Source organism: Chenopodium album, chromosome 26 (assembly GCF_948465745.1).
Source record: "Chenopodium album chromosome 26, dcCheAlbu1.1, whole genome shotgun sequence".
NCBI classification, from domain to species: domain Eukaryota; kingdom Viridiplantae; phylum Streptophyta; class Magnoliopsida; order Caryophyllales; family Amaranthaceae; genus Chenopodium; species Chenopodium album.
This window is the reverse complement of record NC_137859.1, coordinates 7,322,517-7,339,371: the sequence shown is the minus strand read 5'-3', so window position 1 is coordinate 7,339,371 and position 16,855 is coordinate 7,322,517. Positions and strand designations below refer to the sequence as shown.

The window sequence follows — 16,855 nt, the reverse complement described above, 5'->3', positions numbered from 1 at the left end:
ATATTTTAAAATTTTGTTTTATTATTTTGTTCTACCATTACATTATATACTACGTATTTAACTTAGATTTCTATTAAATTTTTCGGAAATTTCATGAAATGCCCCTGAGTTATTTTTTTATTCACCATATACCCATGAAAATTTTCAAATTCACCATATGTCCCTGAGTTTTAAAAAAATGTCACCAATTGCCCAAATGACTAACGGATGTTAAACTCCGTTAGTCATTAGGGTTAAGTACGCCACGTAGCTAGATCTAATTGGTTATTTTTTAAATATTATTTAACTAAATATTATATATATATATATATATATATATATATATATATATATATATATATATATATATATATATATATATATATATATATATATATATATATATTTCAAAAAAAAAAAAAAACTAAACTAAAATTTCAAAAAAAAAAAAACAGCTTTAACCCCAACCTGCTTCTGCCGGCGAACCCTAAACCCAGCCACTAGGGATGGCAATATTAAGTGGATATCCACTAACCCGCTCCACCCGCAATAAATAAATGGACGAAAATCCGAATTAAATGGATGAGAAGCGGGTGATGGATGAAGCGGATGATGGATCGGATCGGATATGGATGATACTTTTTTCACCCGCTAACAATCCACCCACCCGTTTAACATATATTAATTTTTTAATCAAAGAATTTTAATAATAAAATATGAAATGTGCAAGAAAATTATATGTATTTTTTGTTGCAAATTAATTTTTCAAACAATATATTGTTATTGTTTCCTTTTTAATTAATAAAATTAATAAAACTATTGTACAAATAACCAAATATTAAAGTTTATGTGAGTTTTTTTTCAACTTTAATACTCATCCATTAGTCATCCGCTCCATCCGTTTCATCCGCGGATGATGGACGGATGGATATGGATGATGGGTGAAGCGGATGATGGATGGATGTGGATGGAGCGATTAGAGTAATGGATGGATGCGGGTGAAGCTCCACCCGATCCGAATCCGATCCATTGCCATCTCTACCAGCCACCTCCCCACAACCGCCACCCACCAGCTTCCCCACTACACAGTGGCGCCGCCGGTTCCACCAATCTCGCTCGCCGGCAACCCAATCCCCTCCCCCACACTGCTGCTGCTCACCAAAGCCGAAAACCACCACCTAAAAACATTAAACCCCAAAATCAAAACCCTAGGTTTCAGTTTTTGGGGTTTTTGATTTTGGTAATCGACGCGGTGTTTCATGGGGTTGGAGATGGCAGGGGGAGGGGGGTTTGGGTTCGCCGACATTCTTAGCCAAAAACCACCACCCTTAAACACCAAAACCCCAAAATCGAAACCTTAAAAATCAAATCTAGGGTTTCAATTTTGGGTTTTTTTTTTATTTTTGGGTCCGGCGTGGTGGTTCACGGAATGGACACGACTGGGAGGAGGTGCGGCTTCGGTTTGCTGGCATGGGGATAGGAATTCGGACACCGACGCGGTGGGGAGGGGATTTCAAGGAAGAGATGAAGGGGCGGTTTGGGGAGTAGGTGGTTTGCGTCGGGTTTGGGGTAGCGGTGGGGTGGGGTGGCAGCGTGGTTTGGTTTGTGTCGGGTTTGGGGTGGCGCCGGCGGCGCTGGGGTTTTGACGGAAACTGGCGGGTGGTGGCTGGGGCTGGGCGGTGGTTGTGGTTATGGTGGGTGAGTTATTTTTTTTTTTAAAAAAAAAAATTATAATTAATTAAATAATTATTTTAAAATTTAAATTATATAAATAATAACCAATCATAGGTTGCCACGTGGCAAATTTAGCCTTAATGATCAACGGAGTTAACGTCCGTTAGTCATTTGGGCAATTGGTGACATTTTTTTAAAACTCAGGGACATATGGTGAATTTGAAAATTTTCATAGGTATATGATGAATAAAAAAATAACTCAGGGGTATTTCATAAAATTTCCGTAAATTTTTTGGGTTAAATACTTTTATGGCATCCACTATATAATTAAATAATAAGAAAAACATGTGATTATTCCTAACATCATACCAATCTCCAAAATCCAACAAAAACACAAACTTTTTTTCTTTCATATTCTCTCTCTTCTTTTTGATACCCTTCTTCACTTCTTCACTTTCCCACCATTTGATCTCACCTTCTCCCAATTTCTTTGCCCCCTTCACTTAATTTAGATCTAAATGCATCATTATTATGTTAATTAATTAAGATTAACACCCATCTTCATCATCCCTTATTCCATTTATTTTGGAGTTTGTATCATTAACTACTTCATTTGATGCTGCTTCAGCTTCACTTATGACCTCCAAAACTCACAAAAAGGTAACAAATTAAAAACCCATTAATTATTTTGCTGGGGTATGTTTGTTGATTCCAAGTGATTCGTATATTACACGTAATTAGTGTAACTGTTGTATGAGAAATCTTTCGACTTTTTTCGTATATTCCGTAATGGATCCGATAATGATTAGTTAAATGTTTATTTTACTATTGTTTAATTTGATTGATTGATTGATATGGGTTGAATTTGAATTGGTTCAGAGAAAAAGGAATCAAATTGGGAAGATGGAAGATGGAATTCATCAATTGGCTAAATCAATAAGAAAAAGGTTTGCAGAATTACCCCCTCTTTCTTCCAAATGTTGCATTTATAGAGTCCCTAGAACACTAAGAAATGTCAATTTGAGTGCCTATAAACCTTGTCTTATTTCAATTGGGCCCCTCAATTATGGTGCTAAAAGGTTACAAGGATTACAAGAGCAAAAATTAAGGTATCTTCAAAATTTTCTTAGAAGAAATGAGAAGAAATCACTCAAAGATTATCTTAAAGCTATTAAGGAATGGGAGAATGATGTAAGGGAGTGTTACATGGACAGTATTAATTTGAGTAGCGACGAGTTTGTGGAAATGTTGTTACTCGATGGGTGTTTTATTATCGAGTTTTTTTTAAGTTCGTATTGGGAGACATTGGATGAAAATGATCGTATTTTTGGTAAGCCGTCCTTAGAACATGTAATTAGACGTGATTTATTGTTGATTGAGAATCAACTCCCTTATTTCGTGCTTGAAAATTTATATGGGCTCGTCTTTGATGGTGAAGATGAGGATGATAACGAGTCTTTTGAGACTTCAATCCCGTTTATTGATCTTACTTCCGAGGTCATAATTGGTAAAAGAGAGCTTCCAAAGAAGTTCAAGAAGCGCGAAATTTTGCATTTTGTTGATTTTTTGAGAACCCATCTCCTCCCTAAGAAACTTAGGGACCCTAATCATGTCCCATCACGCGATGATGCGTGTTGGGAGTTTCCTCCCGGTGTAGGGGATCTCCATGATGCAGGGGTAAAGTTTGCGGTAAATAAGAGTGATTCTATGCTTGATATAGAGTTCAAAGACGGAGTTTTGTACATTCCGAAATTAGAGGTGGAAGATCACACGGAATCAATTCTTCTAAACTTATCGGCGTTTGAGCAATGCCACTACCATTCCGACTCTTATGTTGTGGATTATGTCCTTTTGATGGATGTACTAATTACCACTCTAAAGGATGTGAATCTACTTCTAAGTAGTGGGATCATAACGAACGCCTTAGGCAACAACGACGAGGTAGCACACCTGTTTAATACCATATGCAGAGAAACAAACTATGAAGCTCACAACTTTTATTACACTAGTATATGTAGGCGATTGGTTGCTCACTCGAAAACGCGTTGGAATAGGTGGAAGGCTACATTGAGACATGATTACTTCAACAATCCTTGGACTATAATTTCGGTTATAGCTGCTATTGTATTGCTCATTCTTACTGTCATACAAACTGCTTGTACCGTTATTGCTTTCAAACGTTTGTGATTGATCGTCTTATATACGAAATTTTGCTGCATTGATGGCATTTTTGCCTTATATATGTCAACAAGCTTTTTGAGTATAATCATGTTTGGTCAATTGGTCATTTTTCTTAGAGTTCCATTATTTCTTTTACCTTTATTGCACGAGGACGGCTATATTAGGCTGTGGAAGGGGCAGGGATCAGGGACAGGAAGGAAAGAAGTTGATGGGAGTCCGAGTGAGGGCTAGATATAAACTCGATAGCTTAGAATCAGTCAATCAGCACACAGCAATCGCGCAGCTTAAGTAGCTGCAGCACACAAGGTGATCAAGCAGCATAAGTAGCCGCGGTTTACAAGTGACACTAGTCACACAACAGTACAACTAAATATTTGATTATGCAATTAGTAGCACATACTGAACAGCCACCATAGAAATAGAGTCAAAATAAGTAGATCACCAACAATTTTTAATACCAAAGTTGATAACATGCACCTATTTTATTGTTCAAATTACCAATAATGAGCTGGAATCTAAGATATACAACAATGACTTGAATCACTTGATTGTGATATGTTTATCAGTGAAAATATTGTTTTATTTCTGATGATTATTTGCTGATTTGACAAAAGATAAATTCCAATTTCTAACATTATTATAGTCCCAAAACTCGTAAATTATTTATCATAAAATATTATTCGTAACAAATTGTCTTAGAACTTCTTGAACCCATTAAACTAAAATTGATAAATTATGAAACTTCTGATTTAGTAGGTCTCATGTACTGATCATCTGGCATTTATATATTGTTATGCTATTTTAGCTTATTTGGACCAAAAAAAAAAAAAGGTACTCTGTAATTTGTAGTTTAGTACTTGTATATGGGTTGTAATGGGTTACATTGTTGATGATTTGTTGCGTTCAAGTTCGGCTAACATTGAGTCGGCCTTTTGCCAAAACAAATGTAACTTGTTTTGGGTCAACAAGTCAATTGGTATTGGGCTTAACAATTGGGCTAAAATTCCATCCTAAATCTAACAATCTAGGTGTACTAAGCTTGAAAATAGCATAAAATTACATTTGGGATTGGGAGTGCTAAAATAGTAGAATCATACACATTCATACAAATTTAATAAAACCTTATTTGATACAAAACATATTATTTTATCTATATATAGATGATAAAAATTTATTCAAATTAGACAATTTAATTTGATCAAACCAAGAAAAACACGTTCAAATCAGATTAGATAAGGGGAAAAAAAAAATCAACATAGCTCTGGGTAAGGATGCTTAATTTAGGACAAGATGAACACCTCTATTACTTACGAAGTATAAGTTACTGCGATGCAGTTTTGCAAATTGAAAAAGAACATCATCAAACCTTTTTTTGTACACATTTTGCAATCTAATTCGGGGTTCCTATAATTAGGTCATGTTCTCTTTGATCACCTTATCTTTGTTGAACATGAATTATTTTTGCCTAAATTGAATTAATTTACTGATATTAAATTATTTGTACCAAACTTAAGTTATAAAATGTTAAAAAAATTGATAATAACATACTCAATTTCATATGTATTTAAACAAATTAATGAATTACTGATATTTTGAGACCGAGGGTCCGAGGTGGCTAGATTATCCGTACTACCACAAGCCACGAGATGACAATTAGAGAGTACTTAGTCAACTAATCTCCCACAAACCACAAGATGACAATTACGTAACTACGTACAAACTTCAGAGAAGCTTCCTACTTCTCTTGCTTTTAACCTTGCATTTTGTCATAAAATCCCTCTAAACTCTTTTTGACTTTAATTTGCTTCTACAATAAGCCAATAATCCCATTATCAACAACCCAACTCCGATTCATATTGTTCTTTCTATGTACTAAGCTAGTTGAAGATTCACGGGTTCCTTGATACTTTAATGTCTTTGATCTTCAAGCTTTGATCTTTTATTCCGATTTCTTTGTTTGAGGTAAACGTCTCTTCATTAGTTTTTTTTCCCCTTTCTTTTTGAATTTTCATTAGTTCTTAATTATTGATATTTATAATTAGTTTAAGTTTTTAAAAAAATCCAATATACTTGTAGTTTTTTTTTTTGTTTTTAATTTTTATTGCATACTACAAAAACACTAGTAAATAAGTTAAAAGTTATAAGTAAAAATAAGTTTTAGTCGAAAATTCTAGTTCTGATCGATAAAAATTAGCTTGAAGTCGATAACATGACTAATCGAATGAAAAAAAATGATGAAGTGATCCATCGATTAGTGACTTCCATTAGAAAAAGATTTGATAAATTACCTCCTATATCGCCCAAATGTTGCATATATAAAGTTCCTCAAACCCTTCGAATGGTGAATAAATCAGCCTATAAACCATGTTTAATATCTATTGGCCCTTTTCACTATGGCAAGAAAGAGTTAGAATCCATGCAAGTGCACAAATTAAGGTACTTGCAAAACTTCCTAAAAAGAAATGAAAAGAAAAACTTGTCCAACTATTTGAAAAAAGTTAAGCAATGGGAGAAAGAAATACGTGAATCATACGTAGAGAATGTTGAGTTAGATAGCAAGGAATTCAATGAGATGGTTTTGTTGGATGGGTGTTTTTTGATCGAGTTTTTATTACTTTGGTTCCTCGACGAAGCAGAAGTGACTGATTCTATATTTAGGAAGCCATCTTTGGAAGTTGTAATTATGCGTGACATCTTATTGTTAGAAAATCAACTTCCGTTTTTTGTCTTGGAAGGCTTGTATAACATTGCTTTTGGTGATGAGAAATTGGTGCCACACTATTTCGAAAATTCTGAATCCACCACTGATGTTGATGATAGAAATAATAGTGACGCTATAAGGTCACTACCATCTTTCATGGAACTATGTTGCCAAGTACTAATGGCGGGGAAAACGGAAATTTTGGAGAAATTTGATGATTGTAAAGTTTTACACCTTGTTGATTTCTTAAGGACATGTCATTTGCCTTCAGTTCTTAGGGATCCAAATGAGGGTGAAAATGATGATTTGGACTTTCCTCCTACCGCGGAGAGGCTTCAAGATGCCGGGATCAAATTTGAGGTGGCAAAAAATGGATCCTTACTAGACATAGAATTTAGTAATGGCGTCTTAAAAATTCCTAAATTAGAGGTGGAAGATCACACGGAATCATTACTTCTGAACTTATCGGCATTGGAGCTATGCCATTATCATTTCGATTCTTACATAATCGATTATCTTGTGTCGATGGATGTTCTAATTACGACCCTTAAGGATGTTGATATCCTCGCGACTAAGGGGATTATAATGAACTCCTTAGGCACCACAGAAGATTTTGCTGAAATATTCAACACTATATGCAAGGGAACAACTTATCAAGTAAAAGGGTTCTACTATTCTCGTCTTTGTAAACAACTAAGTGCATACTACAACACACCTTGGCATCGATGGAGGGCGACGCTAAAGCATGATTATTTTAGCAATCCATGGACAATTATTTCAGTCATTGCTGCAATAGTGTTAGTCATACTTACTGTTGTACAAACCATATGTACCATCATTTCGATGTAATAACAAAATTATTAGTGTACGGAACAATTAAATATACATGATACAAGTAACATGTTACAAATAGTTATATAAAACCTACTTACCATCCGTAAGATCATCTTATAAGTGGTTGGGTTGATAGAAGAGAGAAAAAAGAATCGATAAAGTCACAAGTTTATAGCTTAGTGACTCATAAAAGTGGTTTTATGATGATAAGACGGTCTTACCTAAATATTTTTCTATATATCTTATTCTTAATTAATGTAATTACAAAGTAGAAGCCCGCATGCCTATTGTTATAATGTTATTAGAGTGAAGTTTAATTAAGACTTAAAGTATTAGTCATTACCACTCCTTTTCAATAATAAGTATTAAATTGCAGTGAAATTTAAAATGTCTTATTGTTTAATGAGTCGTACTGGCATTAGCTTTGTTGTGTTTGTCTCCACGTTCCTACAGTTTTATGGCAAGAGAAGAATATTCATGATTTATGATGTCCTCATCATTTGCTTTATATGAGTACGGACCATAATATTTTAGTTATACTAGTAGATAATACGATATGATTGTTGAAGGTAGAATCCTATTACAAACAAATCAAATAAGACTTGGTCTAATGAAAAAAAAAAAAAAAATTTATTATCTTAAAATCATATCACGAGGTTGTAGGATCAAATTCCACTAAATTCACTACTTTTAAACTTTAAAGGGCTTATCCCACTCATGCAGACCATGTTGATTTGGAAGAGGTTCTAAAAATAATCGCTTCATTCAATTGAAGATGTTAACGAAAAAACAATCCCAATTAAAGATGAGCAAACCTCTTTCGGAATTTAATTATTAGGAATTATTACTCCTTTAATCACTATTTTACTTTTCATTTTTTTAAAGCTTAATAATCAGGTAATGAATTAGACATTTTTCCTCTCTAATTTATGTCAATCGTTACAACTTGCAAATAATATGAAACAGAGGTATTATTATTTTATATAAGTATTTAATTACTACTTATGACTTTCATTCACATGGGTGAAATTCTATAATGCATCAATCAATCGATCAAAGTGTCTTCCTTCAAAAACATTAAAAAAAATGAAGTGGGTTTTTCTCTGTATTCAGTTCATTACTTTGACTAAAGTATGAGCTCACTTCTCCTTTGATCATCCTAAGCTGTCTATCGATTTCTTCTCAAAATCCCATCTTTTGAGATTTATCTCTTCAGGTATTCTAACTTAAGCTTTATTAATCAGAAATCGCATTATTTATTTATTTTTTTTTTATTTTTTTTTTATTTTTTTTCTTTTTCCCATTTTTTTGTACTCATGATCATGCATGGAATTTTTAGCTAGCTACTCCTATATTCAAATTCAATATTATCATACTTGGATTGACTTCTATATTTTGATTTTTGAGGACTTAATTTCTTGAAATTAATTTGGTTTATTTGAATTAGCTACTTGATTGTCACTTAGAAGTTAGAACACATTTTGTCCTTTAAATTTAGAAATAGTACTATAAATTAAATAGTAGTATAAATTTAAGGGTAATTTTGAATACCCATCAGTTTCTTAGGTGTTCTGTAAGATCAAGCTATGTGCTTCAATCAGTAGAATTATTCTAATTCTTTGTGATTTATTGGTGTGTTTTTTTGGGTGATTTATTTGTATCAAATATGGGCGAATTCATTAATTAGTTTACAAAAGGAATAATAATGCATAATTAACTAATTTACTGTATTATTGAATAATCATCATTAGAGTATATGATAAGCTGATGAAACCGAGCTGGTAGGATCTATCTTGAGTGTGTTCTTGTAGATGAAACCGAGCTGGTAGGATCTATCTTGAGTGTGTTCTTGTAGATGAAACCGAGCTGGTAGGATCTATCTTGATTGTGTTGTTTTAAGTCGATATAAAAGGTTCCAAAGTTTTCTTGATTGTGTTCTTTTAAATCGATGTAAAGCCTCCAAAGTTCCCTTAGTTGTGTTCTTTTTAGTCGATGTAAAGGCTCCAAAGTTAAGTTTCCTTGATTGTGTTTTTAAGTCTTAATGTAAAGGTACCAAACTTTTCTTGATTGTCTTCTTTTAAGTATTGATGTAAAGGTTCCAAAGTTTTCTTGATGTAATAAAGCTACCCAAATGGGCCGATTCTGGTTTGAAGCTTATCTTTGAGTAGCATGTGCATTCTTCGTCTTGGTTACACTGATACATTTTTTATAGCTATAGATATAAGTCTGGTACATGTTTATGATCATATCATCATATACATCTTGTTGATTTTGGTTGTTCCTGATTGAATGAAGACTCCACAAGCTAAGTAACTTGTATTTCTGACTAATGAAGTATATTCTGTTATATGATGCAGTTCGATGGAGGATCCAATTGATGAGTTAGCGACTGCCATCAAGAAGAAGTGTGAAACACTACCCCCACTGTCCTCAAAATGCTGTATCTACAGAATTCCCAGAAACCTCCGAAATATAAATGAAAACTCCTACACTCCTTCCCTTATCTCCATTGGCCCCTTCCATCGTGGCAATCCAAAATTGCATGGGATGGAGGAGCAAAAATTGAGATATTTACGGAAATTCATTCAACGGAATGATAATAGGGACTTGGAGGATTATCTGACTGCATCAATGAAATGGGAGAAGGAAGCACGGGATAGTTATTTGGGAGCCATCAATCTCACTAGTGTGGAGTTTATAGAAATGCTAGTGCTTGATGGCTGTTTCATTATTGAGTTCTTCTTGACATGGTTAGGATGTACGATTGATCCCAATGACCGTATCTTTCACAGGCCAGCTCTGAGCCAAGCAGTTTTACGCGATCTTAAACTGCTTGAGAATCAAGTTCCCTTTTTCATTCTTGAAATTTTATACAACATTGCTTTTGAAGACGACAAAAAAGCTCCTAGCTTCTTGAAGGTCACTTGTGAATGTATGATAGGCCTTGGCAAGGTCCCTCAGCATTTCAAGAAGACGAAGATATTGCATTTGGTTGATTTCCTCAGAACTTACTACCTGCCACCAGAAAGGAAAGAAATTTGCCACAAGGATGAAAATTGGGAATTTCCTGATGGAATCTCTGAGCTCTACGAGTCTGGTGTGACATTACAGGTGGATAAAGATGACAAGTTCCTCAATATCAAATTCGAAAATGGAGTCCTTTATATACCTGAGCTAATGCTGGAAAATCACACGGAATCTCAACTCAGAAACTTGGTCGCCTTTGAACAATGTCATTACCCTCACGAGTCCTTTTTGATTGATTATGTTTTGTTTTTGGACAGTCTAATCTATGACAGGAAAGATGTGGAAGTCTTGGTCAATCATGGGATTATACTGAACTTTCCTGGTAGCAGTGAAGATGTTTACAGACTCTTCAGCAATATCTCCAAGGGAACGACTTATTCACGTAAAACATTCTATTATGCTGATGTATGTAGGCGCCTCAATGAGTATAGTGGGACACCTTGGAACCGGTGGAAGGCAATACTCCGTCAAGATTACTTCAGTAATCCATGGTCCATGATTTCTACAATCGTAGCTGTAGTTTTGCTTATACTAACTGTCATACAGACTTACTGTGATATTATTCAACTCCAGTACTGAATATCCCAATTTTACTGAACATTCTTTTGTGGTTGCAGAGGAAAATGATGGTTAATTTTAGAAACCAATTGTGTTGTTGCTGCACAAAAGTTTCTAGAAATCGCATTCGTATGTAGCAATTTGTATCAGTTTACTGTCATCTATTAATTCTGAAGTTCACCAGGCCAGTTGCTGTTGCCTTTTTCAAGTTTGATTAAGCACCTTTATTTATAAGATCTTATGTCAAATGATATTCCGGGCACATCCTTCTTCATGATCCAAGCAGAATGTGCTGACAGTCTTACCCTCTGAAATCTGTCATCAAATGCAGGAACCTTTTTGGTTTAAAATCGTTGGGTTAACAATTGTATTTGCATGAATATCATAGCCATTTATTTAAGTATCTTTGGTTGATTGTCTAGAGTATAAAGGATAAAGATGATTATATCATATCATTAGTAGTTATTGTTTAGAATATGTAAATCCCTTGATTTACTCCTTAACTTTGATAGTCAAAGTATATGCCTTATAATTAGCTAACGTACCTAGTCATATTGTATCTAGTCATAGTTTGGTATGTTCAAAACTTTAATCTTGTACTATATATACTCTTGTATATTCATCAATATAATCAAGCTTTCCAACATTCTCTTTCTCATAACTCTATCATAGAGTGGTATCAAAGGAGCACAAGGATGTACATGTAGCCGTATAGAATTAAAGTTAGTATGCCGAATGAATTATAAGTTATGGTCAATCCGTTTTTAAATGTGATCGATTATATTGAATTTAAATGGGGTTTATTAATGGGGTTTATTAGCTAGTCATCCTCCCTATTTTTCAAACAGGGACAATAATCTCAACTCACATTAGTCACAGCCTGTGCACTTCAACTTAATTTTTGTTCAGTTCAGCTCCAATTAGTTCAATTCAATTTAGCTCCTAATTCCTTTTCTCATATAATATTCATTTTAGCTCTATTTAATTCAGTTCAATTCACCTCAGCTCAGCTTCAATCAATTCAGTTCAGCACAATTCAATATATGTGAACAGCCCCTAAGTATAAAATCTTACTAATTCAAGTTACTATATTTATTATGCACCTTTTTTATTATTATTATTATTATTATTATTATTATTATTTTTATAACTGCGGCTGTTTTATGTAATTATTATTTAATTACTACGGAGTATTTCCTTTTTTGAACATTAGATTGGTTAACTACTTAACGTATTTCCCCACCAATCAATGAATCAACCAACAAATCTTGGTCTGTCTTTGCTTTGACTATCAGCTTACTGACTATCAGTCATCCATTATTCTGGGTTTTCTAGCAGCTACTTATCAAATTCTTCTCAACTTCCATCTTCTTTATCTTCCTGTAACCAGGTAATCTCATTTTTTCTCATTTTATCGATTTCCATCACAATTAATCACATTTCCCGATTTCTAATCTAGTTTTGTCATCATAAATTGCCATTTTTTACTTTAATTTGATTAAATTTAGTGATTTGTTTCTGATCTTGTACTTTGGTTGCCTTTGTCATCATCTGATTGTTTTTGAGAAAATTTCTGGAATTTAATTTGATTCTGTTCAAACCTCTAATTGCTTCACTCAGAAAATTAAAAGGGGTAATTTAATATTTTAATAGTTGCTCAATTATATTACTGCAAATCCAAGTTTTGTGCTATAATAATAGGAATTGTGTTGTTTTCTGTGATTATGATGTTGGAAAATCAAACATTTCCTTGTTTCTGTAGCTATTGATGCCTCATTTTGTGCAATATCTATGTTTTTATTATTGGGGTTGTGACAAATCATGATGATTGATTGTCCTGCTTAGATTTCCTTGTTGGTTGAACAAGCTGAACACCGTCAGATTATGTTGTTCCTATGGTATCGTGTCGAAAATATAGCAGGAAGTTGCATTTGTAGCTCATACTTACTGTAGAATTTTAATACTGGCTTTGGTTTGAAGTAAAAATGGAATAGAGTAGGAAGGAATAACAGGAGAAACAAAGTGAGAAGTAAAAAACTATGGATTTCTTCCTTGGTGAAATAAGATGGATCAAGAAGTAATCTACAATTATTCTTTTGGTTTTGTTTGATAAGAAAGTAATCTTCCTTCAACTTCTTTCTGAGCAAATGTTTCCAATTGGGTGGAAAATCTAAGAAGTGTGGTCAATAATGAAGCCTTTCCTCTTGTTGGTACCAAATACGAGCAAGCGGCCCTTTCCTTTCTTTAATTGCCAGAGATCACAAAAGCTATTTTTCCTGGCTAACAGTCGTATTTCATGTAGCTTACACCTCTCTGCACCTTATGAGCGAAAGTTTGATCGTGTTTTGTTATCATGATGTTAGAGGCTGCTCTGCATTCTGTTTTCTCAAGCTTGTCAGACCAATATGTCTTCAAGTTAATAGTTAAAAATATAAGCTAGTTAGAAGTTAGTGCCTATATGCATGGCGGGTTACCTAGTTTCATTAGTATCATTATTCAAGTAAGAATGGATATACCATAAGTAAATTATATCGTATTAAACAAAGTCTACAATCTCCCTTGATTCACCCATGGCCACTTTTCCCAGTCCCAGGAAGGCAAATAGCTAGTTTTACATTTGTTGGATTTTTTTTCATATTAAATCATACCCTTAGCTTGTTCAATACGATAAACAAATCTGTGTACTGCTCCATATGATTAGACTTGGCCTTAGTGCTGGAACTTGCCCTTCAGTTTGGTCTTGTGACATTTTGTCATTAACTTGTAGTCCTTTTATTTGCTTTTGAGATCTATCCAAGTTTGTTGCAGCTTTGTATAAGGGCTTTTTAATAAGTGCCTGTTTCTAGATAGAGCCAGAAGCACAAGTTTGCAGTCTTTTGTCTTGCTAATCTGCCTCTAGTTTACTAAAGTAGTCCTGTTTATGTGAAAATATATTGTATGCTAAAGGACTATGCCTTAATTGACAATCGTGATCTGTCAAGACATATTTAGAATTTTAGATCGAGCAGAAGTAGAGAAACAGAAACTCTCTTTTTTCAGTTAAATTAGAAATGCTGAGCTTTGTGCCTTTCCTTTCTAATCGCTGAGCAAATTTCTGATTTATAATATGATCTCATACTTTAGGAATTTGAAGTCGAAGTAGAGTTGGTGGGGCCTGTCATGAAGTAGGTCTTTTAAATATTACCTTGAAGCTTCCGAGATTTCCTTCTGTTTGCGAGGTATGGATGCCTAATTCTATTGAGCATATGCCTATTTTAATTTATCAGAGTTAGTTAGTCAAAATCTCAAAGGCTTCAAATAACAATTAGAAATAGCTTGAGCCTCTGCAAATTCCTTTTTGATAAAGGGGAAATAAAAAAAGCCTTCTTAATTTCCAGCCATAGCTAGTAAAAACACTGGTACTGGTTTGAAACTTGTCTTTGACTAGGATGAGCACTCTTTGTCTTGGCTAAAATGGTGCAGCACTACCGCCATTGATAACAATAAATACTGATGTAATTGATAGACTTTTTTCTGATATCATCAGCTCTTGTTAGTTTTGGTTGGTTCTGTGTAATGGACTGATATTACTCGATATAATAACAGTACAACAAAGGAGAAAACTCAGAAATTTGATTAAACAAATTAATGGTTAATGGACTGATAATACTCGTTATAATAACAGTACAACGAAGGAGAAAACTCAGAAATTTGATTAAACAAATTAATGGTTTCTTACAAACGATAGTAGTAGGTTTAGCCTACAAAGCTCCAGTGGTGACTTCAGGTCACAGCTCTCCTAAGTAATCACTCCAAATTTCTGCCTACCTATTTCCTTCCCTTCCCTCTCTATTTATACTAAGGAGTATTAACCCTAATAAACTAATATTACTAAATTACCTGTACTACCCCTCCAAGCTAGTCTATTACATTCTGGTTGATACCTCTTTGAACTGAACAACTTGTATGTCTGACTGTGTTTCACCTGTCATATGATGCAGTTCAATGGAGGACCCTATTGATGATTTGGCGACTACCATAAAAAAGAAGTGTGAAACGCTTCCCCCTCTGTCTTCAAAATGCTGTATCTACAGAATCCCTACAAATCTTCGGAAAGTTAACGAAAACTCATACACTCCTTCCCTTATCTCTATTGGCCCTTTCCATCGTGGCAATCTGAAATATCAAGCCATGGAAGAACACAAATTGAGATATCTACAGAGATTTATTCAACGAAATGGTAACAGGGACTTGGAAGATTACCTAACTGCGGCAATGAAATGGGAGAAGGAAGCTCGAAATAGTTACTTGGGAACCATCAATCTCTCCAGCTTAGAGTTTACAGAAATGCTAGTGCTTGATGGCTGCTTCATTATTGAGTTCTTCTTAACTTGGCATGGAAGCACTATTGATCCCAACGACCGTATCTTTCACAGGCCAGCTCTGAGCCAAGCAGTTTTACGCGATCTTAAACTGCTTGAGAACCAAGTTCCCTTTTTCATTCTTGAAGTTTTATATAACATTGCCTTTGAAGATGACAAAACAGCTCCTAGCTTCTTGAAGGTCACTTGTGAATGTATGATAGGCCTTGGCAAGGTCCCTCAGTATTTCAAGAAGACGAAGATATTGCATTTGGTTGATTTCCTCAGAACTTACTACCTACCACCAGAGAGGAAAGAAATCAGCCATGCAGATGAATATTGGGAATTCCCTGATGGTATTTCTGAACTCTATGAGTCAGGCGTGACATTAAAGGTTGATAAAGATGACATGTTTCTCAATATCAAATTTGAAAATGGTGTCCTTTATATACCCGAGTTAATGCTGGAAAACCATACGGAATCTCAACTCAGAAACTTGGTTGCCTTTGAACAATGCCATTACCCCCGGGAGTCCTTTGTGGTTGATTATGTTCTGTTTTTAGACAGTCTCATCTATGACAGGAAAGATGTAGAAGTCTTGGTCAATCATGGGATTATATTGAATTCCCCCGGGAGCAGCGAGGATGTTTACAGAATGTTCAGCAATATCTCCAAAGGAACGACATACTCACGTGTAACCTTTTATTATGCTGATATATGCAGGTCCCTCAACGAGTTTTGTGGGACTCCTTGGAACCGCTGGAAGGCAATACTTCGCCAAGATTACTTCAACAATCCATGGTCCATGATTTCTACAATCGCTGCTGTAGTTTTGCTTATTCTTACTGTCATACAGACTTACTGTGATATTGTTCAACTTCAGTACTGAATATCCTAAGTTTCCTGAACATTCTCTTGGGCTTGCAGAGAAAATGTGGGTGAGTTTCAGAAACTTTTTGAGTCCCTATGATTCTACGGAGTATCAAATATCATCTATCTTTACAAATATTTGTCCAGAAATTGCTGTTTTTACCAATTTGTATCAGTTTCAGTATTTCACTGTCATATACAGTACATACCATATTACTGATGTGTATTGCAGACAATATAATCAGATTTTATTCAGCACCTATATTATAGAAATTTTGGTATCATCAATGTCCTCTCACTAGACACCGTATAACCTGCCCCACCGTGTCATTACCACCAATGAACTTGGAAATCGAGAATTGAGGTTCAGGGAGAACTAACCATCCTGACCGAGTACTCTCTTTTCTTCGATTTGACTAAGTGACTCAAGCCAGGGAGTTAGATAATTCAATTTCAACTTTTAGTTTGCCCTACATTAGTCCTTTTTTTCTTGGTAGAATAATACAATTGATTTGGATCAATAAACAAAAATAGGATAATTACTGTAAATGTTTGAGATACTCTGTGATATAGTTTGAGACATTACAGTTTGAGACATGTCGAATTGTATGTCATTGTGACTAAAGAAAATGAATACTAACTTTTACATATATATACGGATATACCCTATTCTTAGCTTTAAATATTTATA

The 16,855-nt window shown here is 34.4% G+C and overlaps 4 protein-coding genes across 4 annotated transcripts; all 4 read left to right on the top strand.

Moving 5' to 3' along the window:
• The first annotated feature begins 2,026 nt into the window (after positions 1-2,026).
• LOC145618153 (UPF0481 protein At3g47200-like) lies at positions 2,027-3,919 on the top strand. The gene is made up of 2 exons (XM_081672944.1): positions 2,027-2,313; positions 2,533-3,919. The coding sequence occupies exons 1-2, from the start codon at positions 2,290-2,292 to the stop codon at positions 3,838-3,840; spliced, it is 1,332 nt and encodes a 443-aa protein (XP_081529070.1). The 5' UTR covers positions 2,027-2,289; the 3' UTR covers positions 3,841-3,919.
• Positions 3,920-6,043: 2,124 nt separating this feature from the next.
• Positions 6,044-7,384, top strand: LOC145616731 (UPF0481 protein At3g47200-like). The gene has a single exon (XM_081671474.1). It carries the CDS (start codon positions 6,044-6,046, stop codon positions 7,382-7,384), a length of 1,341 nt encoding a protein of 446 aa, XP_081527600.1.
• Positions 7,385-8,432: 1,048 nt separating this feature from the next.
• LOC145618068 (UPF0481 protein At3g47200-like) lies at positions 8,433-11,160 on the top strand. The gene is made up of 2 exons (XM_081672848.1): positions 8,433-8,585; positions 9,727-11,160. Exon 2 carries the CDS (start codon positions 9,731-9,733, stop codon positions 10,973-10,975), a length of 1,245 nt encoding a protein of 414 aa, XP_081528974.1. The 5' UTR covers positions 8,433-8,585; positions 9,727-9,730; the 3' UTR covers positions 10,976-11,160.
• A 1,014-nt stretch (positions 11,161-12,174) lies between these two features.
• On the top strand, positions 12,175-16,426 carry LOC145617647 (UPF0481 protein At3g47200-like). The gene is made up of 3 exons (XM_081672369.1): positions 12,175-12,344; positions 14,078-14,172; positions 14,935-16,426. The coding sequence occupies exon 3, from the start codon at positions 14,939-14,941 to the stop codon at positions 16,181-16,183; it is 1,245 nt and encodes a 414-aa protein (XP_081528495.1). The 5' UTR covers positions 12,175-12,344; positions 14,078-14,172; positions 14,935-14,938; the 3' UTR covers positions 16,184-16,426.
• Positions 16,427-16,855: the final 429 nt, after the last annotated feature.

Excerpts from the sequence above, each read along its gene's own strand:
- LOC145617647 (XM_081672369.1), top strand. The coding sequence starts at position 14,939 with ATGGAGGACCCTATTGATGATTTGGCGACTACCATAAAAAAGAAGTGT.
- LOC145618068 (XM_081672848.1), top strand. The coding sequence starts at position 9,731 with ATGGAGGATCCAATTGATGAGTTAGCGACTGCCATCAAGAAGAAGTGT.
- LOC145618153 (XM_081672944.1), top strand. The coding sequence starts at position 2,290 with ATGACCTCCAAAACTCACAAAAAG. Across the intron at positions 2,314-2,532 it reads CCTCCAAAACTCACAAAAAG|AGAAAAAGGAATCAAATTGG; the intron begins GTAACAAATTAA and ends GAATTGGTTCAG.
- LOC145616731 (XM_081671474.1), top strand. The coding sequence starts at position 6,044 with ATGACTAATCGAATGAAAAAAAATGATGAAGTGATCCATCGATTAGTG.